The 13770-nt window shown below is 40.8% G+C and overlaps 1 protein-coding gene across 9 annotated transcripts in view; it reads left to right on the top strand.

Moving 5' to 3' along the window:
• Positions 1-11130, top strand: part of KIDINS220 (kinase D interacting substrate 220) — a 92696-nt gene extending 81566 nt beyond the window's left edge. For all 9 annotated transcript variants that reach the window (XM_088841178.1, XM_088841176.1, XM_088841174.1 and 6 more), the window contains 3 exons: positions 4244-4342; positions 5858-6091; positions 8425-11130. In XM_088841178.1, the coding sequence (XP_088697304.1) occupies positions 4244-4342; positions 5858-6091; positions 8425-9687 (1596 nt within the window). In that variant the 3' untranslated portion in view covers positions 9688-11130. The remainder of the gene's footprint in view (positions 1-4243; positions 4343-5857; positions 6092-8424) is intronic.
• Positions 11131-13770: the final 2640 nt, after the last annotated feature.

The following is a 13770-nucleotide window of genomic DNA, read 5'->3' as shown; positions in this document are numbered from 1 at the left end:
TTGTGCTTTTATGCCTTAGTTTAGAGATGGATAAAAGAAAGTGCTGTGTTACAATGCTACTTCACAGTGTAAGTCAGAAGTGCTTTGATGAGAAATATTGATTGAAAGCTCTAAAGTATTTCAGATTACGGTTGACAACTACTTACATTTCCAGTATGCAGCATAGAACATTTGAAAGCCTTTTCTTTTATGTTACACTTTCTTTAGTTGTAATATTTGTGATTTAACAATTATCCAAGTAAACCAAGCTTACTTCATTTCCCTCTAATTCTCAGTTTCATGTCTTAGAGGACTCTGATCCTGTCCCGTTTGATAATATCTCTGAGTTTTGGATTTGCAAGGCTGACACATTTGAGGGGGTTCTTTTTTTCCTAGATCTTTTATTGCAGTTCCAGTAACTACCATGAACCTGAGATTTTGAGGATGTCTTCCCATATACAGGGCTAACTGAGTCCCAGTTTTAATAGATATTTCTACTAAGTTATACTTTTTTCTATCAGAGATACAGTGAAGTAGAACATTAACAACAGCATCTAGTATTTACATACTTTAAAGAATGGCATCTAAAAAGTTAATTGTGAACCTATATACTATCTTACTGCCCCAAGAGAATGCACTGGTCATAGCAAACACCCTCTTCTAAGTGATGACTCTACACATGGACATCACCAGATGGTCAATACTGAAATCAGATTGATTATATTCTTTGCAGTCAAAGATGGAGAAGCTCTATACAGTCAGCAAAAACAAGGCCAGGAGTTGACTATGGCTCACATCATGAACTCCTTATTATAAAATTCAGACTTAATTAAATTGAAGAAAGCAGGGAAAACCACTGGACCATTCAAGTATGCCCTAAATCAGATCCCTTACAATTATACAGTGGAAGTGACAAATAGTTTCAAGGGATTAGATCTGATAGAATGCCTGAAGAACTATGGACGGAGGTTCATGACATTGTATAGGAGGCAGTGATCAAGACCATCCTCAAAAACAAATGCAAAAGCCAAAATGGTTGTCTTGAGGAGGCCTTACAAATAGCTGACAAAAGAAGAGAAGCTAAAGGCAAAGGATAAAAGGAAAGATATATCCATCTGAATGCAGCGTTCCAAAGAATAGCAAGGAGAGATAGGAAAGCCTTCCTCAGTGATCAATGCAAAGAAGTAGAGGAAAACAATAGAATTGGAAAGACGAGATCTCTTCAAGAAAATCAGCGATACCAAGGGAACATTTCATACAAATAATAGGCACAATAAAGGACAAAAATGGTATAAACCTAATAGAAGCAGAAGATACTAAGAAGAGGTGGCAAGAATAGATGGAAGAACTACACAAAAAAGATCTTCATGACCCAGATAACCATGATGATGTGATCACTCACCTAGAGCCAGATATCCTGGAATGTGAAGTCAAGTGGACCTTAGGAAGCATCACTACGAACAAAGCTAGTGGAGGTGATGGAATTCCAGCTGAGCTATTTCAAATCCGGAAAGATGATGCTGTGAAAGTGCTGCACTCAATATTCCAGCAAATTTGGAAAACTCAGCAGTGGCCACAGAACTGGAAAAGGTCAGTTTTCATTCCAATCCCAAAGAAAGGCAATGCCAAAGAATGCTCAAACTACCGCACAATTGCCATCATCTCACAGCACTAGCAAAGTAATGCTCAGAATTTTCCAAGCCAAGTTATGTGAACTGTGAATTTCCAGATGTTCAAGCTGGTTTTAGAAAAAGGCAGAGGAACCAGAGATCAAGTTTCCAGCATCTGTTGGATCATCAAAAAAGCAAGAGAGTTCCAGAAAAACATCTGCTTTATTGACTACGCCAAAGCCTGTGACTGTGTGGATCTGAACAAACTGTGGAAAATTCTTCAAGAGATGGGAATACCGGACCACCTTACCTATCTCCTGTGAAACTTGTATACAGGTCAAGAAGCAACAGTTAGAACCGGACGTGGAACAAAAAACTGGTTCCAAATTGGGAAAGGACTGCGTCAAGGCTGTATATTGTCACCCTGCTTATTTAACTTACACGCAGAGTACATCATATGAATTGCCAGGCTGGATGAAGCACAAGCTGGAATCAAGATTGCCGGGAGAAATATCAGTAACCTTAGATACACAGATGATACCACCCTTGTGGCAGAAAGCGAAGAGGAACTAAAGAGCCTCTTGATGAAAGTGAAAGAGGAGAGTAAAAAAGCTGGCTTAAAACTCAACATTTAAAAATGAAGATTATGGCATCTGGTCCCATCTCTTCATGGCAAATAGATGGGGAAACAATGGAAACAGCGAGAGATTTTCTTTCGTTGAGCTCCAAAATCACTGCAGACGGTGACTGCAGCCATGAAATTAAAAGATGCTTGCTCCTTAGAAGAAAAGCTATGACCAACCTAGACAGCATATTAAAAAGCAGAGACATTACTTTGTGGACAAAGGTCCATCTAGACAAAGGTCCATCTAGTCAAAGGTATGGATTTTCCAGTGGTCGTGTATGATGTGAGAGTCATGTGTGGATGTGAGAGAAAGCAAGCTGAGTGCCAAAGAATTGATGCTTTTGAACTGTGGTGTTGGAGAAGACTCTTGAAAGTCGCTTGGACTGCAAGGAGATTCAACCAGTCCATCCTAAAGGAGATCAGTCCTGGGTGTTCATTGGAAGGACTGATGACCTGATGCAGAGAGCTGACTTATTAAAAAAGGCCCTGATTGAAGGCAGAAGAAGGGGACAACAGAGGATGAAATGGTTAGATGGCATCACCGACTTGATGGACATGAGTTTGAGCAAGCTCTGGGAGTTGGTGATGGACAGGGAAGCCTGGAGTGCTGCAGTCCATGAGTTCCCAAAGAGTCGGAGACAACTGAGCAATTGAACTGACTGATACTATCTTACTAACCATAACCTACATTTGGTCAGAAATGCTCAGATAGCACCGGTTTTCTCACAGATGTAGTTAATTCCTGTTTTCAAAAGTGTCCAGCACTGCTTTTTCAAGCTACAGACCTCACTCTCTCCTCTAGGCAGCTTGATTAGAGTCAGGAGAGAGTGAGGCCTCCACATGAGCCCTTTGTGGGGATTTTATTTCCCTCAGGACAGTGGTTTTCTCCCTGCTCAGCTCTTCGCTAACAGGTCCTTGCTGTTTAAAGCCCATCATGGCCGTTGGTTTCTTAAGAACTGCTAACCTCCATGCATTTCCACAGAGGACCCCTGCCATAGGCTTGCTCCGTACAGTCTTTTCTTCAGAATTAATTTGGAAACTGGGCATTCTATTGATTTTAAACACAGGTATCTCATACTTTTACCACAGTTAATAAAGTCAGGTTTTGTATTTTTGTAAAATAAGTAAACTGCCTGTTTATTAATCACGAAAATTCTATCATTCCTCATCAGAGACCCAGTGGTGATAAGATCATTTTTTGTGCATTTAATAGACTGGGAAACTTGTGGTGGACATTTGTGGTGGCTGAGGTTATCTGGTGTAGTTGATGAACATGTTTGTCAGTGCTTACTTTATGTAGAAGTAAATGAAGGCTTACCAGGGCTTCCCTGGTAGCTCAGCTGATAAAGAATCCACCTGCAATGCAGGAAACCTCAGTTCGATTGCTGGGTTGGGAAGATCCACTGGAGAAAGGGGTAGGTTACCCAGTCCAGTATTCTTGGGCTTCCCTGGTGGCTCAGCTGGTAAAGAATCTGCCTGCAATGCGGGAGACTTGGGTTCAATCCCTGGGTTGGGAAGATCCCCTGGAGAGGAGAAAGGCTACCCACTCCAGTATTCTGGCCTGGAGAATTCCATGGACTGTATAGTCCATGGGGTTGCAAAGAGTCAGACACCACTGAGCAACTATCACTTTCACTTCATTTAGAACTTTGTCAGTGAGCAGCCAGCATGCTGGTGGACATCTGTGTCCCCTCCCAGCAGCTTGCCTTTGTGCTCAGATTTTATAGGATTAGAGGAGAAAAGTTAACAGTTTTGTTATTGTTCATGGCAGGGTGTAGGTAGTTTTGGAAATAATTGGGTTTAGCTCTGAGGTTGATCCTTGTGATTTATTTTACTTGAGCGCCTGAAACGCTTGGGAAAGTATGGAGTGACTTATGTTGTTCAGACTCTGCTTGTTTACTAATTATTACGTGGGATGATAACCTTCTTTAGGTCAGTGTATTCTAGATTCTAATATAAATGTGCTTTTTAATCATAATTAATTCATAATTTCTCACATTTTGTTTATCTTGTGTTTGTTTTTATTCAGGCGAATATAAATGGCCGTGTGTTGGCTCAGTGTAACATTGATGAACTGAAGAAGGAAATGAATATGAATTTTGGAGACTGGCATCTTTTTAGAAGCACAGTAAGATATTTTTAATGCTTGTAGATTTACAACATTTTATAAAAAAGAAGTGTCAGTAAGTACTGGTCTAAACTGATATTTTCCTATATTTTTAAAAAACATGTAAGAATGACATTTTACACTTGTGTGTAGGGCTCTTGTATGTCCTGTTATGTAGAATATATACAGCAGCTCTTAGCAATATTTGCTTTTGGGCATTTCCTTGGAAATATGGGAGAGAGACCACCTGCCAATTCTCCACGCTTTCATTGACCAAGACACTCTCCTTGACCTCATTCAGTCAGGCTTCTGTAACCCTCTAGGCTTTGACCTTGGTATCTGTTCTTGTTGGGCCTGTGTTGCCACGTTGTAGCAAGAATTCTGTTAAGTCAGTTTAGCAAGAACCTTCACCCTTAATGTCTGATCACCTTCGATATCTGATCAAATTCCTCATCTCCCCGCCACGTGCCCCCTGCCCCTGGTGATGTGCTAGACCCTTGGCCTGCCTCCAGCATAAGTCCTGTCAAGATGGTTCGGCCAGAAGCACCCCTTTCCACCCCGGTACTCCTGAGGCTTCCTCTTCGCATCTTCCCATCCACTGACCCCCTCGCTCCTGGGCTGTAAATACCCACGTGTCCATGCTGCTTTTGGAATTGAGCCCAGTTCTGTCCTGAGGTCTCCTTACCCCACTGCAGTAGCTCCTACTGCTTTAGCTGCCATCCAGCTCTGCTGCTCAGTGACACGCTCCAGTCATGCTTCATCTCAATGTTATGTTACATTAGTAACGTAATGGCCAAATTAGAGTGTACTGTACATACAATGATTTCATCATTCCAGTCATCCTTTAGTATCTGGTGGGGAGTGGTTCTGGGACCCCCGTGATTCCAGAGTCTTTGTATACACAAGTCTTTTCTATAAAATGGCATGGTATTCGTACATTACTCACATCCTCTTGTATACTTTAAATCACCTACAGATTCCTTACAATACCTCATACGGTATAAATGCTGTGCAAATAGTTGCCAGTGCATGGCAAATTCAAGGGTTGTTGAGTTTTGGAACTTTCTGAAATCTTTTTTTCTGAATATTTTCAATCTGTGATTGGTTGATTCTGCAAATGCAAAACCACTGGATTCTGAGGGCCAGCTGTCCTACTTTTAGTACAGATGACCCTTGAACAATTTGGAGGTTAATCCACTGACAACTTGGAGTCAGCCCTTCATATTCAGGGCTTCTCCACATCCGTGGATTCAGGCAGCCCTGGACCATGTAGTAAAAACTGCCATCTCCGCTATCGAAAAACATCTGCAAGTAAGCGGACCTACACAGTTCACACCTGTGTCATTCGAGGGTCAGTTGTATTGTTAATATGAAAGATAAGCAGATATAGGACAAATTTATTTGAAATTCACTTACAGGAAGTTTGCTTTCTCATTTCCATCATAGTAACTTTGTGTTTAATTTTTAAAATAATTTCTAAAGCTTCTAAAATGTGATTTGTCCGTGTAGATATTGATGACTTTGTTTACTGTTAAGATATTAGAAATGAGAAATGCAGAAAACCAGGTGGTCCCTGAAGACCCACGTTTACTGAGTGAAAACAGCAGCTCTGTTCCTCACGGTGAACCTGCTCGTCGCTCCGCACACAGTGAGCTGCCCCACACCGAGCTCTCCAGTCAGGCTCCCTACACCCTGAATTTCAGCTTTGAAGAGCTGAACACGCTCGGCCTGGACGAAGGGGCTCCTCGCCACAGCAACCTGAGTTGGCAGGTATTTACTGGAATGCCATTATTTACATGAGCTGAAGAGGAAGGATGGGGTTGAATTAGCCGGGACTCTGTTGGAGCATTCAGATAGTCATTTAGAAACTCTTCAGTGAGTCCCCAAGTGAATGCAGTAGAGGGAGGCGGCCCTGTTCTCCAGGAGCTATGTTCTTCTGGAGAGGACAGTCAGTAAAACAGAGACAATAATGTTATTTCTGAAGTTGATAAGAATTGTGAAAACAGTAAAATAGAGTAATGGCATTGAGGGTAAATAGGAACTGGGCTCTCTAGGTGGTTAGCTGAATTCATCCTTCACGTGCTATTTTCTTGTTCAATTCAGTAAGCATTGGCTTAAGATACATCTTCACGGATATTCATTTCCTTTTTATTTTCTGATGTTAGACATGGAGGGGCTCTTTCTTTGGATATTCTTAGAAGAGGGAGGACAGGCGAGGATCAGGATTAAAAACAAAAGTGAGAGAACATGAGAAGGAGAAAGGAAAAACAAACTAGGAAAAGATCAGAGCAGGGCACAGAACAGAGAGAAGACAAGCAAGGGAGGAAAAACAGGAAGTAGTTACAAAGAGCTCTATGGAAAGGGAATTGTATTTAGAAAAAGCAATGCCTGTTAGGCCTGCCGTTTGTAAGGATATTGTTTGGTTTGGTAGTAAAATTATTTTTTTTTGTTACTTTTTTCTACCTACTATAAATCTTATTTAAGTTGGGAAAGCATTTTATTATTGTGCATTAACTAAGATAAAAATTTCTATATTTTTCAGTAAATTAAGTCCACACTTGACCCTTTTATCTCTCTGTTTGAACAACAGTGATCCCTTTATTTTCTCTGGAATTCCTTTGAACATTTCCTGAGAAATCCTCATCCTCCATACTTGGTGTTCCCACCATGTCCTGGCAGCTCTCCCAGCCTCCCTCCAGTACCGCCACTCTCAAACTTATTTCAAATCTTAGAACCCTTTTACACTCTTAAAAATTATTGAAGGACCCCTAAAGAGCTTTTGTTTATATAAGTTTTATCTTTCAGTATTTGCCATATTAGAAATAAAAACTAAGAAACTTAAAAATAAACCAGTTATCTCTTAAATCAATGTAAACCAACATAAATGACACTTTTATGAAAAATGGCTATTTTTGAGAACAAAACATATTTACTGAAAATGATAATTGTGTTATCAATCTTTAATGCCTGGCTTAATAGTAGTCAGCTAGATTCCCTTAGCTGCTTCGGCATTCAGTCTCTTGGGAGGTCACACATGAGGGAACCTCTGGGGACTCCACTGTGCATTATTGTGAGAATGCAAGTGGAAAGGCAAAGGTCATCTTCATATGCTTAGGAAAACAGTTTGGCCCTCATGGATCCCTGGGGGGGGGTACATAGACTGCACTTGGCGTGAGGGAGCGACATCGTCCTCTCAGTGTTCACTGGGTCTAAGGGAAACTTCTTGTGAGCTGGGTTATTTCCTCCCTGTACAAGAAAGACTCTACCTTATTTCTGCTTTGTTTCAACCTTGGCTCTTTCCTTTCTCAAACTTCCTTGATTCTTTTCTCTCCATTTCCTTCCTTTTTCCCCCTAATCTTAACTTTTTACTCCTTGTGTGTTACCTTCTCTGGGATCTAAAGCAATTCTCATCCTAAAACTTCACATTGGAGATCAAACGTCTAAAATTATTTTATTTCTCTGTTTACTTGGACCTGACTCTTGACCTCCTGGCTTCCATTTCTATTCATTTGGATCCAATATTTATCTTCTCCATTGCACTCTATACTTTTGCTCTAAAATTTTTTGTTTTTGTTTTTTTTTTGCATTTTGAGTACATTTACTCTCTCTGAATTGGAATTTGACAGAAACTTCATGTTGTGCAAGTTGAGAAAGGTTCTTTTTAACATACGTTGAAGATGTGAGTATTTTGTTTTTGAGATCCTATCTTAACTCTCATTTTCTTTCTCTTTTCTAAGAGGTACTTTTATATTTTATCAATGAAGGTGACGTTTGCCTTAAATAAATTTAAAAGTTTGAAATGATAAAAACAAGTCCTAAGGTTGTTAATATAACCTTAAATTATATTTTTAAATATTAACAGTAAACTAATTTTTTTAAATTTATATAAAGCTTTCTAATAACACTAAAATTACTCATAAGTTCACAGCTTTTGTTAAACTGTGTTATACAGAATTCTTTTAAAAGAATTTGGTATTTTTAACGACTTTAACAATTCTTATTGTCCATATATATATATATTTCCTAAGCTCATGTTTATTTTGCCTTTTTTTGGTTTGTTTGAATTCTTAAATTATTATTATTTTTTTTTTTTGTCTTCACAGTCACAAACTCGCAGAACCCCAAGTCTTTCCAGTCTCACTTCCCAGGATTCCAGTATTGAAATTTCAAAGCTTACTGATAAGGTGCAGGCTGAGTATAGAGATGCTTATAGAGAGTATATTGCTCAGATGTCTCAGTTAGAAGGGGGCACAGGTTCCACAACCATGAGCGGCAGGTCTTCTCCACACAGCACGTATTACATGGGTCAGAGTTCATCCGGGGGCTCCATTCACTCTAGTCTAGAACCCGAGAAAGGGAAGGATAGTGAACCAAAGCAAGATGATACACGGAAGTCATTTCTGATGAAGAGGGGAGATGTTATAGATTATTCCTCATCAGGAGTTTCCACCAATGATGCCTCACCCCTGGATCCTATTACCGAGGAAGATGAAAAATCCGATCAGTCGGGCAGTAAGCTTCTCCCAGGCAAGAAGTCCTTAGAAAGGTCGAGTCTCTTCCAGACAGACCTGAAGCTGAAGGGAGGTGGACTGCGCTATCAGAAGCTCCCGAGTGACGAAGATGAGTCCGGGACAGAAGAGTCAGACAACACTCCACTGCTCAAAGACGACAAAGACAAGAAAGCTGAAGGGAAAGCAGAGAGAGCGTTGAAGTCTCCAGAGCACAGCGCAGAGCCCATTCGAACCTTCATCAAGGCCAAAGAGTACTTGTCAGATGCCCTCCTTGACAAAAAGGACTCCTCTGACTCGGGAGTGAGGTCCAATGAGAGCTCACCCAACCACTCTCTTCACAACGAGGCAGCGGATGACTCCCAGCTTGAAAAGGCCAACCTCATAGAGCTCGAAGATGACCCCCACAGCGGAAGACGGGGAGTCCCACACAGCCTGAGTGGCCTGCCAGACCCCCTCGTAGCCCGGATGTCCATTTGCTCTGAGGACAAGAAGAGCCCTTCCGAGTGCAGCTTGATAGCCAGCAGCCCCGAGGAAAACTGGCCAGCGTGCCACAAAGCCTACAACCTGAATCGCACCCCCAGCACCGTGACCCTGAACAACAACAGTGCCCCGGCTAACAGAGCCAACCAGAATTCCGATGAGACGGAGGGGCTAAGGGAGACGCCCCAAGTCCTCCTGAGGTCAGGCTCCAGTTCCCACTCCACCACTCTGCAGAATGAGAACCTGAAGAGCATGGCGCACAAGCGAGGCCAGCGTTCCAGCTACACAAGGCTCTCAAAGGACTCCTCAGAGCTCCATGCAGTAGCCTCCTCCGATAGCACAGGCTTTGGAGAAGAAAGAGAGAGCATTCTTTAAGAAGAACAAGCACAAGTAGAATAGCATTACTGTGCCCCTGTGACAAGACTGACCTGAGTTTTTAGTGACTCCATCTGTGCATGTTATCTTTGTCCATTTCACTCACAGAACCTTCACAGATGAGAAGATCTTGGGTAAAAGAGACACATACTGTACAGCAGAGGGAAGTGTGAGAAAGCATGGCTCATCCGTCAGCCCCATTGTCTTTGTACTTAGAAGCGTAAAATCCCACTATTGTTATGACACCTTTCATTGGCATACAGCTGCAAGACAAGATCTGAGTATACAGATAGGTCAGAAAGTTTATTAAATATAAACTGAATTTGCCAACAAAAATAACAAGCTAGAGACTCCTTTTGAGGAATATTCATTCACTAAATATTTGAGGGAAGGCATGATGCTGAGTGAACTGGAAGCACATTTTGCTCTTAAGGGATGAAAAGTCATGGAATAGCCTCTAGAGACTAAAGGTTAATGCTCTGTAATTTGAGAACTGTGCTATATAACAGATTACTTATAAAAGAGTTTTAAAATTGTCAGTAGAAAATACAAAGTGGGCTTTAGAAGTTGATAAAAAGAGTGAGTCAAGAGTGTCCAGAGTAGAGCCCCAGAAAACTGGGCCCTTGGGAGCAGCTAGTAGGTTGGCCCATGGGGTGGGGGGCATTACCTCCCTATGACCTGGACACCCTTCTTTCTAAATCAGGAGACCTGTCCCTAAATCAGCATGTGAATTCTGGGGGAGGATCATAAGAAACACTTCTAGAAAAAATGTTTAAAGACATGTAACGAAGCAAGGGTAAAAAGATGAATCTCGTGTGACTTTTCATTTAGTGATAGTGGAGTTAAGAGAACGGTCCCACTGAAGCGTGGTGTGGACTGGAGATGCCCCCTGCCATCATGTGTTGACATTTTTTTGGCCTTTTTAACATAATGTATCCATGTAGCACAATAATCTTCAGTCACAAATAAGATTGTAGATGTTGAGATCCTAGATGAGCAGCTACCTAAATGTGTTAATTTTTGACATTTTCCACTTAACCGAATTTTTATTGACATGCTGAATAGTTTGTTTATTTGACCAGTCGTTGCATTAAAAAGTTGCCTCTTGTGGGTTCCGTTGCCTTGCTGTTTGAGTGTAATCTAACATTTCCATGAAGCGTTTATTTTGCATGACCTTAACAAATGTTTTAATCAATTAAAAAAGAAGGCAGAATGTTGTTGACGTTATATGTTGAAATGTTAACATTTTAGTATTTATAGTGTTTATTCGTTTGCAATATTGTGTAATCAGCAGTTATTTCAGGGGCAATATTTTGTTCCTTTTCAGGTGAGTAGATGCAGCTTAATATCATTGTAGTGTATTCTTTATTCTGTTTGTGAAGTTAATACCAGAGTATTAAGTGTACAAATAGATTTAGAACACAATAAAAAAATTGCATGCTATTCTGAGTCATGAATTTTTATTCACTGCAGTGATTCACATTTTGATTAAAAATAAAAAAGTAATTTGTGTGTTTGTTTTGTCAGAGGTCTAAAGTTCATTGAAGACGTTCAGGTTCACGTAGCAGTCACGCAGCTGGCAGGAGTGTCCTGAGTGACTCTCCCTGGTCTTTTGGAGTGCATGGCTGTTAGGTCTAGCGTCTGAATGGTGCTTTTGTGAAGCATAGCACCCAAGCTCAGCTCTGTACTGTGCATTTCTGTAACCACAAGAAGTGGGTTTTCCAGATCCTGGGAGGATGTCAGTTTAATTTGTTGCATGAGCATCCTGGAAAAGTTTGCTTTTTTCACAGTGCTTTAGAAATCGACAAACCAGATGGGTTATTGAGTCGCACCATCATCCCTTTGAGTCTGTGTGTCTGTGTGTGTGTGTGTATCTGTATCTATTTATAACCTGTAGCCCAGCCTGCCTCTCACATATGCAAAACTTTGCTGTAAACTGGGTGAAAAATGACAGAAAAGAATCGGTGCTCTAAATTTGCCGGTCCCTTACGAGTCTGCCTCAGTTAGTGTTTTGCCATGTTTTTTAAACTGTTTTACCTTTACTTTAAGCTACAGATAGTTCTGTCCACATAGCTAATGTTAAGGCAGATTTATTGACCACAGATGTGTGGGGTGGTACCTGTGAGAATGGCCTTTCTGTAGAAGAGGCTGGAAAAGAACTGATGGTCTCTCAGTTGATACAGCTTTCATGATGCTGAGTGTTTAAGGATCAGCTCTCAAATTTGGGGAAACTTAAAATTCCTAACAACCATTTTCAATATTAACATGAAAACTTGTTTTTGTCTTATATTTTATTTATGTGGGTTTTACACAGCAGTCAGAATAAGTTTAATTGCCTAGCCAAATAATTGTAGAAACTTATTTGCTAAAATTCTTAAATTGAGAACTCTTTAGATCACCTGCATGCTATAGTTCTGAGTGAAATATATTTGTAATCATGATTTTTTTTTCCTTACAAATAGTAAGTATTAGAAAATATTTGTGAATGAAATTAAATCCCTTATCCTTCTGGCTAAAATACTAAATTTAAAAGGTTTTAAGATTACATAATTTTTGGCTATACCAGGAATTCTCAGCCTGTTTAGAAGTATCCTAGGTTAAAAATCCCTGAATTCCTGGTTAACTCTTGAGTAAAATCAATACAGCTACCAGGAAAGGAGAACCAGAGGGCACTGTCCCCTCAGCCTTATGGAGTGGCATTGAGGGAATAAGCTGGTAAAAGAAAGGAGCCATGAAATTAACTTCTTTACACTTGAGGCTGAATATATCTAGGGTCCCTCACTGCTTGCCCTTCTGGAATTATACTGACACTTGGCAGAAGGGAAGGAACAGTCAGTGAGACTTTTTTACTTGGGGTAGGGGTTGCAGGGTGACCAGCCTGGGTGGGCTACCTGAAATGATTGCATTTTTGATTTCCAGGTTCTGGTGCCGCTAACCCTTCCCTAACTCAGAATTCTAAGCATAGGCCATAATTTTTCAAATGATTTGGGAAACATAAATTAATCTGTAACTGAGAGCCTCCCCTTGGATGGCCTTTTAATGGCTCATCACTTCAGAGAGGTTGAGAATCCTTGGTTGAGACTGATTAACTAGAAGGCAAATTTAAAATCTTACATATCTTAAACCCTTTCATGCCTAGGAAGAAAATGCTGCCTTTGAGATAGATAGATCTTCCGAGGGATCCAGTTTAAGCTAAGGTATGTAAAAAATTAGTTTTCAAAGTCATCAGTTTTAAGCCACCACTGAGACAGTTCTTACCAAGAAGAGAATTAATATTCTCACCACTTTAAAAAGAATCAGGGTTAAAAGTAAGAAATAGCTAAAACAGTTGGTAGAAATCAACGACCACTGTCACCGATGTGGTCAAAGCCGTATGAGTAGAATGGCAAAACACAGCCTTGGTTAACATGCTGCTGTGCCCTGGTCTAGGGGTGAGAGGTTTCTTAAAAGGGCAAGAGCTCTTTGAACAGGTCTGGCTGGCTCTGTGGTGAGCTCTGAATCTCCAGTTACAGTGACGCATTAGAAAATAAGGAATTTATAGGAATAAATGGATCCGTCAAGAAAGGCAAACAATGATTTCCAGACTATTAGTAGAACAACTCCTCAAAGTCAGTAAAACTGCACGTGGTTGACCTCACCGATGTGAGAACCAACCAAAACTGGCCAGAACTGTGAATTAAAATGATACTTACAAGAAAGGCAGTGGGACTGTCTTGAGGTCCACAGAATGTTCTGACAATGCCTATACAGGGTGATCAGCTTGTTTACAGAGACTACGGTTAGGTCCTTAGTGTCCTGAGGTTAATATGCTTTGTGTAATGTTACTTCCCGCCTGCCTATGCAGGAGACATAGGAGATGTGGGTTTGATCCCTGGGAAGATCCTCTGGAGAAGGGCATGGCAACCACTCCAGTATTCTTGCCTGGAGAATCCCATGGACAAAGGAGCCTGGTGGGCTACAGCCCATAGGGTTGCAAAGAGTTGGGACACGACTGAAGTGACTTAGCACGTACAGTGTTCTTTACACCAGTGCTGTATAATATGAGCCCTTTCTTAGTTTTGCCCAGATTTAACAAAACACAAT

This window comes from Moschus berezovskii, chromosome 11 (genome assembly GCF_049115385.1).
Source record: "Moschus berezovskii isolate FMDL1 chromosome 11, NW_MosBer_1.0, whole genome shotgun sequence".
Lineage (NCBI taxonomy): Eukaryota > Metazoa > Chordata > Mammalia > Artiodactyla > Moschidae > Moschus > Moschus berezovskii.
Note: the sequence above shows the minus strand (reverse complement) of the source record. Positions and strands in the feature narration are given on the sequence as shown.